A 15,355-nucleotide genomic window follows, 5' to 3' on the forward strand; every position below is an offset into this window, starting at 1 on the left:
GGAGTGGGGAGGGAAGGGGGATGGAGTGGGGAGGGAAGGGGATGGAGTGGGGAGGGAAGGGGGATGGAGTGGGGAGGGAAGGGGGATGGAGTGGGGAGGGAAGGGGGATGGAGTGGGGAGGGAAGGGGGATGGAGTGGGGAAGGGAGGTGGATGGAATGGGGAGGGAAGGGAAGGGGATGGAGTGGGGAGGGGAGGAGGATGGAGTGGGGAGGGAAGGGGGATGGAGTGGGGAGGGGAGGTGGATGGAGTGGGGAGGGGAGGTGGATGGAGTGGGGAGGGAAGGGAAGGGGGTGGACATTGTTATTTAAATCCAGTGTAGATAAAATACTATACCCATGTCCTTGTACAACAAAAGGGATGGAAAGGATCTAGCAGTAGGTACGCTGTTCTGTCTTCTATCTTTCCAGTGGACCAGTATACCATTCTGTACATGCTAGATTTTCTATAGTCTCACATTGTCATACTTCCTAGACTTATGATGTAATCACTCGGCTAATGGAATGTGAGAAAGATGGATATCGAGGTTAAATCTACAGTTGAAGTGGGAAGTTTACATACACTTCGGTTGGAGTCATAAACACTCATTTTTCAACGACTCCACACATTTCTTGTTAACAAACTATAGTTTTGGCAAGTTGATTAGGACATCTACTTTGTGCATGACATAAGTAATTTTTCCAACAATTGTTTACAGACAGATTATTTCACTTATAATTCAAGGTATCACAATTCCAGTGGGTCAGAAGTTTACATACACTAAATTGACTGTGCCTTTTTAAATAGCTTGGAAAATTACAGAAAATAATGTCATGGCTTTAGAAGCTTCTGATTGGCTAATTGACATCATTTGAGTCAATTGGAGGTGTACCCGTGGATGCATTTCAAGGCCTACTTTCAAACTCAGTGGCTCTTTGCTTGACATCATGGGAAAATCAAAAGAAATCAGCCAAGACCTCAGAAAAAAGAATTGTAGACCGCCACAAGTCTGGTTCATCCTTGGGAGCCAATTCCAAACGCCTGAAGGTACCATGTTCATCTGTACAAACAATAGTACGCAAGTATAAACACCATGGGACCACGCAGCCGTCATACCGCTCGGGAAGGAGACACGTTGTCACGTAAAGGCAGGCTTATATCGACATAACCTGAGAGGCCGCTCAGCAAGGAAGAAGTCACTGCTCCAAAATCGCCATAAAAAAAAGCCAGACTACAGTTTGCAACTGCACAATGGAACAAAGATCATACTTTTTGGAGAAATGTCCTCTGGTCCGATTAAACAAAAATATAACTGTTTGGCCATAATGACCATCGTTATGTTTGGAGGGAGAGGGAAGCTTGGAAAGGGAGAGGCTTGCAAGTCGAAGAACACCATCCCAACTGTGAATCACGGGGGTAGCAGCATCATGTTTTGGGGGGTGCTTTGCTGCAAGAGGGGCTGGTGCACTTCACAAAATAGATGGCATCCTGAGGCAGGACAATTATGTGGATATATTGAAGCTCAAGACATCAGTCAGGAAGTTAAAGCTTGGTCGCAAATGGGTCCTCCAAATGGACAATGACCCCAAGCATACTTCCAAAGTTGTGGCAAAATGGCTTAAGGACAACAAATTCAAGGTATTGGAGTGGCCATGATAAAGCCCTGACCTCAATCCCATAGAACATTTGTGGGCAGAACTGAGAAAGTGTGTGTGAGCAAGGAGGCCTACAAACCTGACTCAGTTACACCAGCTCTGTCAGGAGGAATGGGCCAAAATTCACCCAACTTATTGTGGGAAGGCTACCTGAAACGTTTGACCCAAGTTAAACAATTTAAAGGCAATGCTACCAAATACTAATTTAGTGTATGTAAACTTCTGACCCACTGGGAATGTGATGAAAGAAATAAAAGCTGAAATAAATCATTCTCTCTACTATTTTTCTGACATTTCATTCTTAAAATAACGTGGTGACCCTAACTGACCTAGGACAGGGAATTGTTACTAGGATTAAATGTCAGGAATTGTGAAAAACTGAGTTTAAATGTATTTGGCTAAGGTGTATGTAAACCTCCGACTTCAACTGTGTTTCCAACTGCTTATCGCTGTTCTCTCATTCCTTCTCCAGGGTGGACTCTGAGTTGATCAGTCCAGATGTGAAGAACTCCATACATGTCGGAGACCGGATCCTGGAGATCAACGGAACACCCATCAGGAATGTTCCTCTCGATGAGGTAACCTAGCTGACATCTCTTTACTTGTGTTGCTGATAGACATCAATGACATTGATTTTAGATGTTAATGAAATTTGAGTCTTGATGTTACAAGATACAAGTTTAAGTCCTTACTCTTGTTTATTCTACTGCATCATAGCATGGAGTTGATGGACACTAAGGGGAAAACATCAACACTCTTAGCCATCATACTACATGTTATGCTATATGTTATTTTACATTCTATATGTTATGCTACATGCTAATGCTACACTGATCATATTCTTCCTCCACCAGATTGACCTGCTCATCCAGGAGACCAGTCGTCTGCTCCAGCTGACCATAGAGCACGACCCCCACGACCAGGGGGGTTTAGAGGGTGAGACAGTGGGCGGACCCCTGACCACCCCCCTGTCTGATGGTCCAAGCCCCATCCTCCCCATCACTCAGCCCCCACACCCAGATATCAACAACCTGCGCTCACGCATGATCACGTAAGGACTAATCTCGGTGACGTTTACAGGCGCACAAATACAGGCTGTAGTAGTCATGGTGTTTTGTTTTATTTCAACCTCAAATACAGTATGAATAGAATAGAAAAGGAAATAATTACGCAACAAAATACAGATTTATATGAAATCTTCAACTAAATGTGATATGTACATGAATAAAAACATTCAACGTGTACTAAACACATTTTAAACATACAGTACCAGTCAAAAGTTTGGACACACCTACTCATTCAAGGGTTTTTCTTTATTTTTAACTATTTTCTACATTGTAGAATAATAGTGAAGATGCCATTCTGTATACATCTGGTCCTTCTTTGGACACTGTGTTAACTAACTTCCAAACAAGCTTCAATGCCATACAACACTCCTTCCGTGGCCTCCAACTGCTCTTAGATGCTAGTAAAACCAAATGCATGCTTTTCAACCATCCGGTGCCCGCACCCACCCGCCCGACTAGCATCACTACTCTGGACGGTTCTGACTTAGAATATGTGGACAACTACAAATACCTAAGTGTCTGGCTAGACTGTAAAGTCTCCTTCCAGACTCATATTATACATCTCTAATCCAAAATTAAATCTAGAATCGGCTTCCTATTTCGCAAAACAAAGCCTCCTTCACTCACACCGCCAAACATACCCTCGTAAAACTGACTATCCTACTGATCCTCGACTTCGGCGATGTCTTTTACAAAATAGCTTCCAATACTCTACTCAGCAAACTGGATGCAGTCTAACACAGTGCCATCCGTTTTTGTCTCCAATGCCCCTTATACTACCCACCACTGTGACCTGTATACTCTAGTCGGCTGGCCCTCGCTACATATTTGTCGCCAGACCCACTGGCTCCAGGTCATCTATAAGTCTATGCTAGGTAAAGCTCCGCCTTATTTCAGCTCACTGGTCACGATAACCTCACCCACCCCTAGCACGTGCTCCAGCAGGTATATCTCACTGGTCATCCCTAAAGCCAGCACCTTCTTTGGCCGCCTTTCCTTCCAGTTCTCTGCAGCCAATGACTGAAACGAGTTGCAAAAATCGCTGAAGCTGGAAACTTATATTTCCTTCACTAACTTTAAACATCAGCTAACCGATCGCTGCAGCTGTACATAGCCCATCTATAAATAGCCCACCCAATCTACCTACTTCATCCCCATATTGTTTTTATTTACTTTTCAGTTCTTTTGCACACCAGTATTTCTACTTGCACATCACCATTTGCCCATCTATCACTCCAGTGTTAATTTTATAAATTGTAATTACTTCACCTCTATGGCCTATTTATTGCCTTACCTCCTCACACCATTTGCACACACTGTATATAAACGTTCTTTTTTTCTATTGTGTTATTAACTTAACTGTACGCTTGTTTATTCCATGTGTAACTCTGTGTTGTTGTTTGTCGCCAGGTCGCAGTTGTAAATGAGAATTTGTTCTCAACTAGCTTACCTGGTTAAATAAAGGTTAAATAAAAAATTATAATAAATAAGTAAAACTATGAAATAACACATGGAATCATGTAGTAACCAAAAAAGTGTTAAACAAATCAAAATATATTTTAGATTCTTCAAAGTAGATACCTTTGCCTTGATGACAGCTTTGCGCACTATTGGCATTCTCTCAACCAGCTTCATGAGGTAGTTACCTGGAATGCATTTCAATTAACAGGTGTGCCTTGTTCAACCTTAATTTGTGGAATTTCTTTCCATCTTAATGCGTTTGTGTCAATCAGTTGTGTTGTGACAAGGTAAGGATTATATACAAAAGATAGCCCTATTTGGTAAAATACCAAGTCCATATTATGGTAAGAACAGCTCAAATAAGCAAAGAGAAACAACAGTCCATCATTACGGTAATGAAGGTCAGTCAATCCGGAAAATTTCAAGGAACTTCAGTTCTTCAGTGAAATGGATGAGCAATTACATATGTAACTGCAGTCACGCTGTCGCTCCCATTTCCTAATTAGTCTATAACAATAATTATTGTTATAGATTGAAACACAATATTGAAACACAATATGGATTCGCGTCAGTTACACTGTGAGACTGACTGATGATTTCTTTGTCTCCACCTGTTCCATCTTTCTCTCTTTTTCCTCTGCCCCTCACTCACTCCCTCGCTCTTATTTGATCCCTTTCTCCCTCTCTCTTTCTCTCTTTCTCTGTTTCTCTATCTTCCTCTCGGCCCTCTCTCTCCAGGCGGAGCTACAGTATTGATAAGTCTCCGTGCTCCAGTAACGCAGCGTCCCCTCTCTCTCAGAGGAAGGACTTTAACCGCTCCGAGTCACTGCGGGTCGTCTCCAACAGTCGAATGCACCGGATCTTCCGGCCTTCAGACCTCATCCATGGAGAGGTGCTCGGAAAAGGCTGCTTCGGACAGGCCATCAAGGTTAACACACCAACCTCTCCACACTCTGGTTTTGATTTGTTGACTGATGACTTGGGTATGACGCGGCCATTGTCTGTTCGACTGTCCTCTCTGTTAAAGATGACCATGGAAAAGAAACTCATTTTGGGGGACAGTTCCAACACCTTAAAAATCCCACTTCACACTACTAAAATGTGTGTCAAACGTTACTGCGTAGGAGCAATATATTCTGTATTCAAATGTTCCAGAAGATGGCAGCATTGAGATGTTTTACAGAATGGCCTCTGATGTAACCAGAATGTTCTATATGTCTGCATCTGCTGCTTGGAAGATGCACTCAAGCAGGGAGCAAATATCAGCTTTGAGAGGGGGGCAACATATATCTAGAGTTTTTATACCTTAGCAGTTCTTAACAACTTCCCAGACGTTGCCTGTTGGGGTGAAATTAGCTTTGAACGGAAAGTGTCCCCATGCCCTGTAGCGCAGGCTGATGACATCACTGGGTGTGTGATTCTGCAGGTGACCCACAGAGAGACAGGGGAGGTGATGGTGATGAAGGAGCTGATTCGTTTTGATGACGAGACACAGAGGACATTCCTAAAAGAGGTGGGTGACATTACTCTATTTGACCCTTGACTTATTTTGCCTTTGTTGATGTGTCACCATCAAGGTTCAACGGGATCAATTCAGGAGATACGTTCATATTCTAAATTCCATTTGCTTAAGAATGATTTCATAAGATTTTAAATTGGTCGTATATATTAACGGTTTATGAAGGCACACCATCCATGTCTTTCCCTTATTCCAATGATTTGAATGAACCACCACAGTCAATGACAAACTTTGTGCTTGTCCCAAAGAGCTCCCACTTCTTCTAAGAACAATACAATCCTTTGCTATCTGTCTACAGCACATGTATCATCAAGAACAATGCTTTGGCTTAGTTTACGGACAGAGATCACCTACCATGTTTCCAACCCTGGCCACTATTGTTAACCCTCCTGGGCTACGTTTACCACAGAATGTAGTTTGTCAAACTCTGAATGTCATGTTTAGATGATCGTCATACACACCCCTACAGCTCGTAAAAAGTACACCACCCTAATTAGGCTGTGAGGGGTGGACAGACAGTCATTACAGGTACACACAGTATACACCCTTGGCCGCATCCCTCCCAGATACACAGACACTTACATCGACAATCACATGCACGCTCGCGCGCACACACACACACACACACACACACACACACACACACACACACACACACACACACACACACACACACACACACACACACACACACTATTCTACCCTGCATTCTACTCTCCTCTTCAGGGAACAATGTGAGCACTGAGGTGTGCAGGTTAACACCCGTAGTCCTTTTAATAGCTCTGTAAACAGTAAAAACATCAGGCCATGACCACCCACAAACAAACAGCTAGAGGAATGGAGACTACGGTTTGTTTTCTAACTCTTTTATTAGTGCCTAGCCTGCATAACACTCCAATTGCAATCTCTCGCAATCTAATCACACAAAACACAAACACTGCCTTGGGAATGGTTTCCTGAATTTCTAAGTTCAAGATGTTTTTAACTTGATCGATGGACTGGAGTCTGGTCCTTATGGTAGAGACATAGTAGTTATTTTTAAAACCTTGGCGGCCATTTTAAATTAAAGCCTTTAAAGAGTTTTCTCCTTTCCTTGACTTCACAGTAGCTTATGTAATGTGTACCTGCTTTAGGAGCTAATCAGTTCGTCTCGCTCTGGGAGGCTGTAATAACCACGTATTACTCCTCTTTCTTGTTACAATTATGTCAAGTTAATGACAGGAGAGGAGACATCTTGTATGTTTTAGACCAGGTAGAAATGGTTACAGACTAAAATCGAGTTCTGGATGGAGGAAGTTCTATCTCACAGAGACCCTCAGGGCGGAAGACAAGGAGGTCTAGGTCATTCACTAATTATCTAGCTACCCACCCAGGTCATTTAACTAAATACTGCCTTTACTAAACCCACACAACCACTCTCCACAGCTCCTAGATGATTGATCTTTATGAGGAGTCAGGGCTAGGACAATAACTAACATACTCTCCTCCCTCTCCAGGTGAAGGTGATGCGTTGTCTGGAGCACCCCAACGTGCTGAAGTTCATTGGTGTCCTTTACAAAGATAAGAGACTCAACTTCATCGCAGAGTACATCAAAGGAGGAACCCTGAGGGAGACAATCAAGAAAATGGTAACGTGTGTGTGTGTGTGTGTGTGTGTGTGTGTGTGTGTGTGTGTGTGTGTGTGTGTGTGTGTGTGTGTGTGTGTGTGTGTGTGTGTGTGTGTGTGTGTGTGTGTGTGTGTGTGTGTGTGTGTGTGTGTGTGTGTGTGTGTAGGATTGTAGTACTTTGTTGCATGCACTTCTGTATGGGCGTGCCACCGCACCAGCTTGTGTGTGTGTGGTTGGGTGGCTGTGTGTCCCCATGAGTGCATAGTCGCGTGTTGTACATTGTGTCTCAGATTCATCAGAGGGTTTAGGATTAGAGAGCCTCTCTTTAGTTTTAATCACTGGTGTTTATGTTCTGTGAAACATCCAGAGTCTGATTCTATCCTGGTTTGTCTTACTAACAGGACACCAACTACCCATGGAACCAGAGAGTGAGCTTCGCTAAAGACATCGCTGCAGGAATGGTGAGTGAATGATCCATGCCTAATAAAATGTATAGAATGCCTCTAGAATGGTTCTTTTCAGGACCAGGGCACCATGGGCTCACTGCTGCTGTCAGAGAAACTGCAGTGCAGTGGTGGTGAATAGAATATCAGACAGTGCAGTCAAACTAACCATGCTCACACTGCCCTCTAGTGGAGATGTAGAGGAAGAGTAACAGCAGTGTTGATCACGTGTAGAAGAATTTCCCTATATGAAAATTACATTTTGAATTCCTTGTGGATTAGGGCATCTTGGGTAGTCATAGTGTGTTGCCTTTGATTTGGGTTTACAGTGATGAATATAGCACATGACTGTAGATTAGTGAATTTACAAAGGCTATACTCTGAAAAGGGTTTGAGAGAACGAGCAACAACAATGCACATTTGTTCCACTAGGCACTGGTTTGAGGTTTAGGCTTAATACCTAACTCTTGTTTTCTTTCTTTCTCTCTCTCTCTCTCTTTCCATCACTCTCTCTCTTCTCTCCATCTTCCAGTCATATCTGCATTCCGTGAACATAATCCACCGCGACCTGAACTCATACAACTGTCTTGTCAGAGAGGTGAGTAAAGAGATGTTAGGTATGTTCTCTCTAAAGGGTGTGTGCTTTCTTTGAGGATTAAGACTTTGCACCTGTATGTCTAGATCACATACAGGTTTGTCTCTCGTTGAGAGAGATGTGACCATGGAGATTCCTTGACGTTAGAAAACAGAGAAACCTTTGTTAGGGTAAAGTACTGGACAGTAGAGCCGCCCTTCTTAAATCAGAGGCCTTACAGGACAAGTGACATGCCATGTACTGTACACTGCTTCACCTGGACCTGTTCAAATAGAGGGTAGAAAATATATCCATTTCTATGAACTGACAAGGTAAACATCCATGTTGAAGAAAACACTGGATAAAGATATTGTGTCCTAAAGTATTAGATAAACAGACCAGGATGAGGATTCCTATGTCCTGTATAGTATTTGATAAAACACTAAACCGGAGATCTGATAGGGTTTATATTGAACCTGAGTAAGCAGGTGACTAGTCTGGGGTCTCAGGGGTATACTGTATAGGCATGTGTTGTTATCTCACTGACACACTGTCTTCCTGTCTGTCTGTGTTTTTACCTCTCAAAGTCAACAGTCATAGTATTCACTCTCTTTATTCCTCTATGTTGTTGAGTGTGCCCTCTCTATCTTTCTCTCTCTCTCTAACTGGCATTTGTCTTCATGTCTGTGGTAAGATGTATAGTCTTGTAGGTAGGTTTGCAGTGTGTTTGGTATTCTAAGTATTGTCATTCATTAGATGTGACTCTGTCTGTGTGTCCTCTGTCTCCCTGCAGAATAACAGTATGGTGGTGGCAGACTTTGGGCTGGTGTTGTTAGTATTGTGTTGTACTAGATGTAACTCTGTCTGCTCTGTTTGTCCCCTCTCTGTCTCCCTGCAGAATAACAGTGTGGTGGTGGCAGACTTTGGGCTGGTGTTGTTAGTATTGTGTTGTACTAGATGTAACTCTGTCTGCTCTGTTTGTCCCCTCTCTGTCTCCCTGCAGAATAACAGTGTGGTGGTGGCAGACTTTGGGCTGGTGTTGTTAGTATTGTGTTGTACTAGATGTAACTCGGTATGCTCTGTTTGTCCCCTCTCTGTCTCCCTGCAGAATAACAGTGTGGTGGTGGCAGACTTTGGGCTGGTGTTGTTAGTATTGTGTTGTACTAGATGTAACTCGGTATGCTCTGTTTGTCCCCTCTCTGTCTCCCTGCAGAATAACAGTGTGGTGGTGGCAGACTTTGGGCTGGTGTTGTTAGTATTGTGTTGTACTACATTTACATTTACATTTAAGTCATTTAGCAGACGCTCTTATCCAGAGCGAGATGTAACTCGGTATGCTCTGTTTGTCCCCTCTCTGTCTCCCTGCAGAATAACAGTGTGGTGGTGGCAGACTTTGGGCTGGTGTTGTTAGTATTGTGTTGTACTAGATGTAACTCGGTATGCTCTGTTTGTCCCCTCTCTGTCTCCCTGCAGAATAACAGTGTGGTGGTGGCAGACTTTGGGCTGGCTCGGCTGATGGTGGAAGACAAGATCCAGGACAAGAGTCTCCTGCAGAAGAAACCTGACCGCAGGAAGAGATACACGGTAGTGGGCAACCCCTACTGGATGGCCCCGGAGATGATCCACGGTGTGTATGTAGGCGTGTGTGTGTGTATTCAGGGCAGTGGTGGAAAAAGTACCCAATTTGAGTAAAAGTAAAGATACCTTAATAGAAATCTACTCAAGTAAAAGTGAAAGTCACCCAGTAAATACTACTTGAGTAAAAGTATTTGGTTTTAAATATACTTAAGTATCAAAAGTAAAAGTATAAATAGTTTCAAATTATTTTTATTAAGCAAATAATTAAGCAAACACCATTTTCTTGTTTTTATATTTATTTACACATAGCCAAAGGCTCACTCCAACACTCAGACATTATTCAGAAACGAAGCATGTGTGTTTAGTGAGTCTGCCAGATCAGAGGCGGTAGGGAAGACCAGGAATGTTCTCTTGATAAGTGTGTGAATTGGACCATTTTCCTGTCCTGCTTAGCATTCAAAATGTAACAAGTACATCGAATGACAACCATATGGTTTTTAAACAGAAAAAAGTGAATTCTTCAGTTGTTTCAACTCCACATACTGTAATACATTGTCAGTACTCAGTCAGTACTGAAACCAATAGCCTCACAAGTGTCTTCTCTCACAGGGAAAAGCTATGATGAAAAGGTGGACATCTTTTCCTTCGGGATCATGCTTTGTGAGGTGAGTGCCCCGTGACAGCAGAATATGGAAGTAATCCCTGCTGCTGAGAAAGTAAAATAGTCGAATGTATTCATATTCCTCACTAAATGCTTTTGAGTTATGTTACAATAGAGAGACCAATCAGCATGGTAACCATTAGGGTTGGTCCTAGCAGCACTGGGTTGAACTATTCTGTTGTCAGAGATGCAGTGAGTCTATCTCCACATGGATGTCATTAGGCAGGGACTCCACAGAGGCAGGATTACAGAGGGGAAATTCTCTTTATGTGGTGGGTGACTGATAGGGACTAGGGCTACCTGTAGTCTAGCTAGCTGATCTGATGCCATTTGGTGGTCCCATTGGGCATACCCTCAGTCCCTCTATGATTGGTATACTCTGTTATTGGGGACTCCCTTTCCCCTGGACCTGGAGTCTCACAACAGTAAGTCAGATGTACATGTAGGATCTTAATTTCACCTATATTGTCACAGAAAAATAATCCTGCAGCAACAGGATTTGAACTGTTAGTCCATAATGTTGCTTGATTGGTGGCTAGGCCAAAAGCAGGCTACATGGAACGTGACATACTGTTAATATAACGATCTGTTAGTGTGGGTTTTCAGTGAATTTATGTCAATCACAAAGTTCTATTGCATTTCCTACAGTTAATGAAAAATCTCAGCAACAAAAGAGTGATCGAATTAAGATCTTACATCTGTAGGTCCTCTCGAGTGGCGCAGTGGTGTAAGGCACTGCATCTCATTGCTAGAGGTGTCACTACAGACCCTGGTTTGATTCCGGGCTGTATCACAACTGGTCGTGATTGGGAGTCCCATAGGGCGGCGCACAATATGGCCCAGCGTCGTCCCGGTTAGGGTTTGGCCGGGTTAGGCCGTCATTGTAAATAAGAATTTGTTCTTAACTGACTTGCCTAGTTAAATAAAGGTTAAATAACAAAAATAGTATAATAAAATGAGAATCTGGCGAGCAGTCGTGATGTCTGATGTTAGTTTATGACTAATGATCCAGCTTCATAACTGGTGTTATAATTAGTCTGAGGTCGTTGCCCTAGCATATACAACAGTGCCTTTTGCCCTTTCCTTACTGTGTATCGCTCCCTTACTCCCTCGCTCTCTATCTCGCTCTCTTTTTCTTTCTCTCTCTCGCTCTACCTCTCCCTCCCCCTCCAGATCATCGGTAGGGTAAATGCAGACCCAGACTACTTGCCCAGGGCCCATGACTTTGGCCTGAATGTGACAGGCTTCTTAGAGCACTTCTGTCCTCCAGACTGTCCCCCATCCTTCTTCCCTATGGCTGCCCTCTGCTGTGACCTGGATGCTGAGAAACGGTGAGTGTGTAGTCTGACACTGACCTGAGTCATGTATCACCATGCTGTGTGAGATTTTTTGGGGTGTAGATTACGCAAGTTTACTTTCTGTACACGGATTATGTAAACAGGAACACTTTTCCAGTTATTTGTCTATAAAGTTACTTATGAGTGTAAACTGTATTCTAACTTTGATTGTTTGATAATACTATACATGTTGAGTGTTGGTTTATTATAAGTATCCTGTCCCATTGCTGCCACGGTAACTGACTTATGTGATCTAGCTTGACATCACTAACCTATGACTGATTGGCTCTTCTTTCTGTAGCCCTGCCTTCACCAAGCTGGAGGGGTGGCTGGAGAACCTGAAGATGCACCTGGAGATCGGCCTGCCGGTGGTGTCCGAGCTCGACACACTACACAAAGCGTTTTGGGGAAACCACACCGCCCCCACCATGGCTTGCACCGCCATGCGGTCCGAGAACGGCCTGCCCCCACACCCCGAGACTCCGGAGTAGATGGGATCTGTAACAGAGTGGAATGCTGCTGGTCTCAGCCCATGAGAGAGGGGGTTATGGTGGTCATTGAGGAGGGTAGTAGAGCCTCTGGCAATGGAGTAGTTGCATTGCATTGTCCAGGGAGGGGTGAGGCAGGAGCTCTGTATGTACCTCCTCATGCCACAGCAGTCACAGTGGTCATATAGGCTAACAGTGAGCTGTCGATGGGCTGTATAGACTCAGGGGGAACCGAGGAAGGGAAAAGCCAGCCTTGCCTAAAGACACTCACTCATTCAACTCCAACCAAGAGAGACTCACTCAGACTACCATTACCACTATCATAGCTTCAGTCTCATGATTGCTGTACCTTAGCTGAATGTCAGGCTGGCAACTGCTAGCTAGCAGTATCAGTCAATCCTAGCTGTAAAAACATCCATCTTAACACTCATGTCATCTTTATCTTATTGAGATGGTGTTCAAGCATTTTCAGACGCCACTTAAAAAAAAGATGCTTCAGCCTCATTGGTAGGGGTCCCTCCTCCAGAGTGTTTGTACAATATCATGTGTTTGAAAAGTATTCCTCTGTGTGACTTTGGTTTGATTTAATTTGATGATATCAAATCCACTTTTTTGAAATGCTAAAGGAGGGGCCTTTTATGTGGATAATACGAAACACATAAGTTGAGACGCACACACACAAGTTGAGACGCACACACACAATCCAGATGTACAATATAATAGAGCAAATGCTTTTGAGCATAAACAAAAAGCTTTTAAAACACTGCATGACTGTAAATAGCCCTGTCTGTGTCCAGTAAGCCTTGTCTGTTGTCTCCTCCTCTCCCCCTCTACTGGTGACAGTTGTGTCACAAATGGTATCCTGTTCCCTTTATAGTGCACTGCTTAAGACCAGTTGCTAAAGCGTATTACCAAAGTAGTGCACTATAGGGTGCCATTTGGGATGCATTCTTAAAGTGATGCCCCTGGTAGTGTAGAACATATGGTCCATGAATGACTATTCCTTCTCTCACTGTGCAGCATTGACTTGACTTTGAGGTAAACTTCTTTCACACCTTTGATACATTTTTCCATTTCATATGTTTATTACTCTCTCTTTCCTTCTCATTCACGTCGAGGTGAAATCTTATGTATTCAAACTCAACCCACCCAATGTATATAGCCGGTGATAATATCACATTGTAAATGTTTTAAATATTCTAAATGTACAGACATATTTTGTATACTTATAATGTATGCTACATTGCCATATTTTTATTGGGCTACCTGTTGAAATTAAGGAGAATAAGAAAAGTTTGGCAGTGGTAGCTGATATGGAGCAGATAACTTTCGACAGGGATGATGACTTCCTGTCTTGGGTTGCCATAGTGCCAGACAGTGGTAGGGGGCTTTTAGGAAGTTAATGCGAAGTAAGAGAGCATCTTAGGGTCCTAGCTCACTCCTACCGACCATCACTGTAAGTGTAAGCACTCTCACAAGATGTGTCTCATTTACTCCCGTCGTCTCCTCTCTGCATATCAAGTTATTTGATCTCATCTAGACTCCAGAGAGTGCCCTGACTATGACCTTGGATATAACTACTCTGTGGGTATCGCCTCAATTGAATGCAACCATAACAAGAGGATCAACACAGAGTCACAAAATGAAGGTTATGTAGTTTGGCATTATATGCCAAGCCACATTTACCGTTTATTCCTCTCAAAAGAAATTGAGAATAATTTGTTAGTTGTTACTATAGAGTTGTTTAGTCATCCATAGCAGGGTGGATGTGTTGTGGAAGTTGGAGACAGCCAGACAGTCACATTATAGTGTCTCTCTGACCACAAGCCTCTCTCAGTCCTACAGTACATGGAGACAAACTTAGTCACAACACAAGTCTACTCTACATGGAACTCCCTATGTGAGGCCCTCTGTTTACACACAAACTGCTGGCTGTAATTAATATCTCTATTGTATGTCTGTTGTTATGCCTCTCATACTACACTCTCTTGAAAATAATCTCTCACTGTATGTGAATTTTTCTCTTGAACACATTGTCACTCTCATTCTCTAACGCGTGTTCTTTTTCCATCAAACATTTTCTCTATTCCCTCTTTTCTACTTGAAGATGAGCTGCATGGTGTACTTGCTATTGCGATCACTTCTGCTGTATAACCAGGCTATTCTTTTAATTTTAAAGCTAAAATTGTGATTAAAAGGAAAGAAAGAAAGAGACAGGAAAGAGTGTACAGACAGAGACAGGAAAGAGTGTAGAGACATAGACAGGAAAGAGTGTACAGACATAGACAGGAAAGAGTGTACAGACATAGACAGGAAAGAGTGTACAGACAGAGACAGGAAAGAGTGTACAGACAGAGACAGGAAAGAGTGTACAGACAGAGACAGGAAAGAGTGTACAGACATAGACAGGAAAGAGTGTACAGACAGAGACAGGAAAGAGTGTACAGACAGAGACAGGAAAGAGTGTACAGACAGAGACAGGAAAGAGTGTACAGACAGAGACAGGAAAGAGTGTACAGACAGAGACAGGAAAGAGTGTACAGACAGAGACAGGAAAGAGTGTACAGACAGAGACAGGAAAGAGTGTACAGACAGACAGGAAAGAGTGTACAGACAGAGACAGGAAAGAGTGTACAGACAGACAGGAAAGAGTGTACAGACAGAGACAGGAAAGAGTGTACAGACAGAGACAGGAAAGAGTGTACAGACAGAGACAGGAAAAATGACAAAAGACATTTAAAAAAACACAGCATCTCTTTTTATATATAATGACTGAAATCTTTTTGTATAGATTTGAGTACTTTGATTTGCACTTTCAATTTTGGGTTACTTGTGATAAAGAACTAAAATGACGGTTGATAATATGAATGCAAGTCACTGATAGAGCCTTTCAATTAAATTGTAAACGTGTCCTGGGAAATTCTTCCTTCTTTGTAGCAAACCAGAGTTAGGTGGCCATTCTGATGCCTGCAGGTATTTATTATTAGA

General features: G+C 42.9%; 1 protein-coding gene across 3 annotated transcripts in view; it reads left to right on the forward strand.

Moving 5' to 3' along the window:
- Window positions 1-14,715, forward strand: part of LOC123992784 (LIM domain kinase 1-like) — an 84,142-nt gene extending 69,427 nt beyond the window's left edge. For all 3 annotated transcript variants that reach the window (XM_046294304.1, XM_046294305.1, XM_046294306.1), the window contains 11 exons: window positions 2,105-2,210; window positions 2,487-2,683; window positions 4,899-5,088; window positions 5,587-5,673; window positions 7,176-7,307; window positions 7,688-7,747; window positions 8,262-8,327; window positions 9,777-9,930; window positions 10,491-10,546; window positions 11,716-11,873; window positions 12,181-14,715. In XM_046294304.1, coding sequence (XP_046150260.1) covers window positions 2,105-2,210; window positions 2,487-2,683; window positions 4,899-5,088; window positions 5,587-5,673; window positions 7,176-7,307; window positions 7,688-7,747; window positions 8,262-8,327; window positions 9,777-9,930; window positions 10,491-10,546; window positions 11,716-11,873; window positions 12,181-12,370 — 1,396 coding nt within the window. In that variant the 3' untranslated portion in view covers window positions 12,371-14,715. The remainder of the gene's footprint in view (window positions 1-2,104; window positions 2,211-2,486; window positions 2,684-4,898; window positions 5,089-5,586; window positions 5,674-7,175; window positions 7,308-7,687; window positions 7,748-8,261; window positions 8,328-9,776; window positions 9,931-10,490; window positions 10,547-11,715; window positions 11,874-12,180) is intronic.
- The last annotated feature ends 640 nt before the right edge of the window (window positions 14,716-15,355 follow it).

This window comes from Oncorhynchus gorbuscha, linkage group LG13, assembly GCF_021184085.1.
Source record: "Oncorhynchus gorbuscha isolate QuinsamMale2020 ecotype Even-year linkage group LG13, OgorEven_v1.0, whole genome shotgun sequence".
NCBI classification, from domain to species: domain Eukaryota; kingdom Metazoa; phylum Chordata; class Actinopteri; order Salmoniformes; family Salmonidae; genus Oncorhynchus; species Oncorhynchus gorbuscha.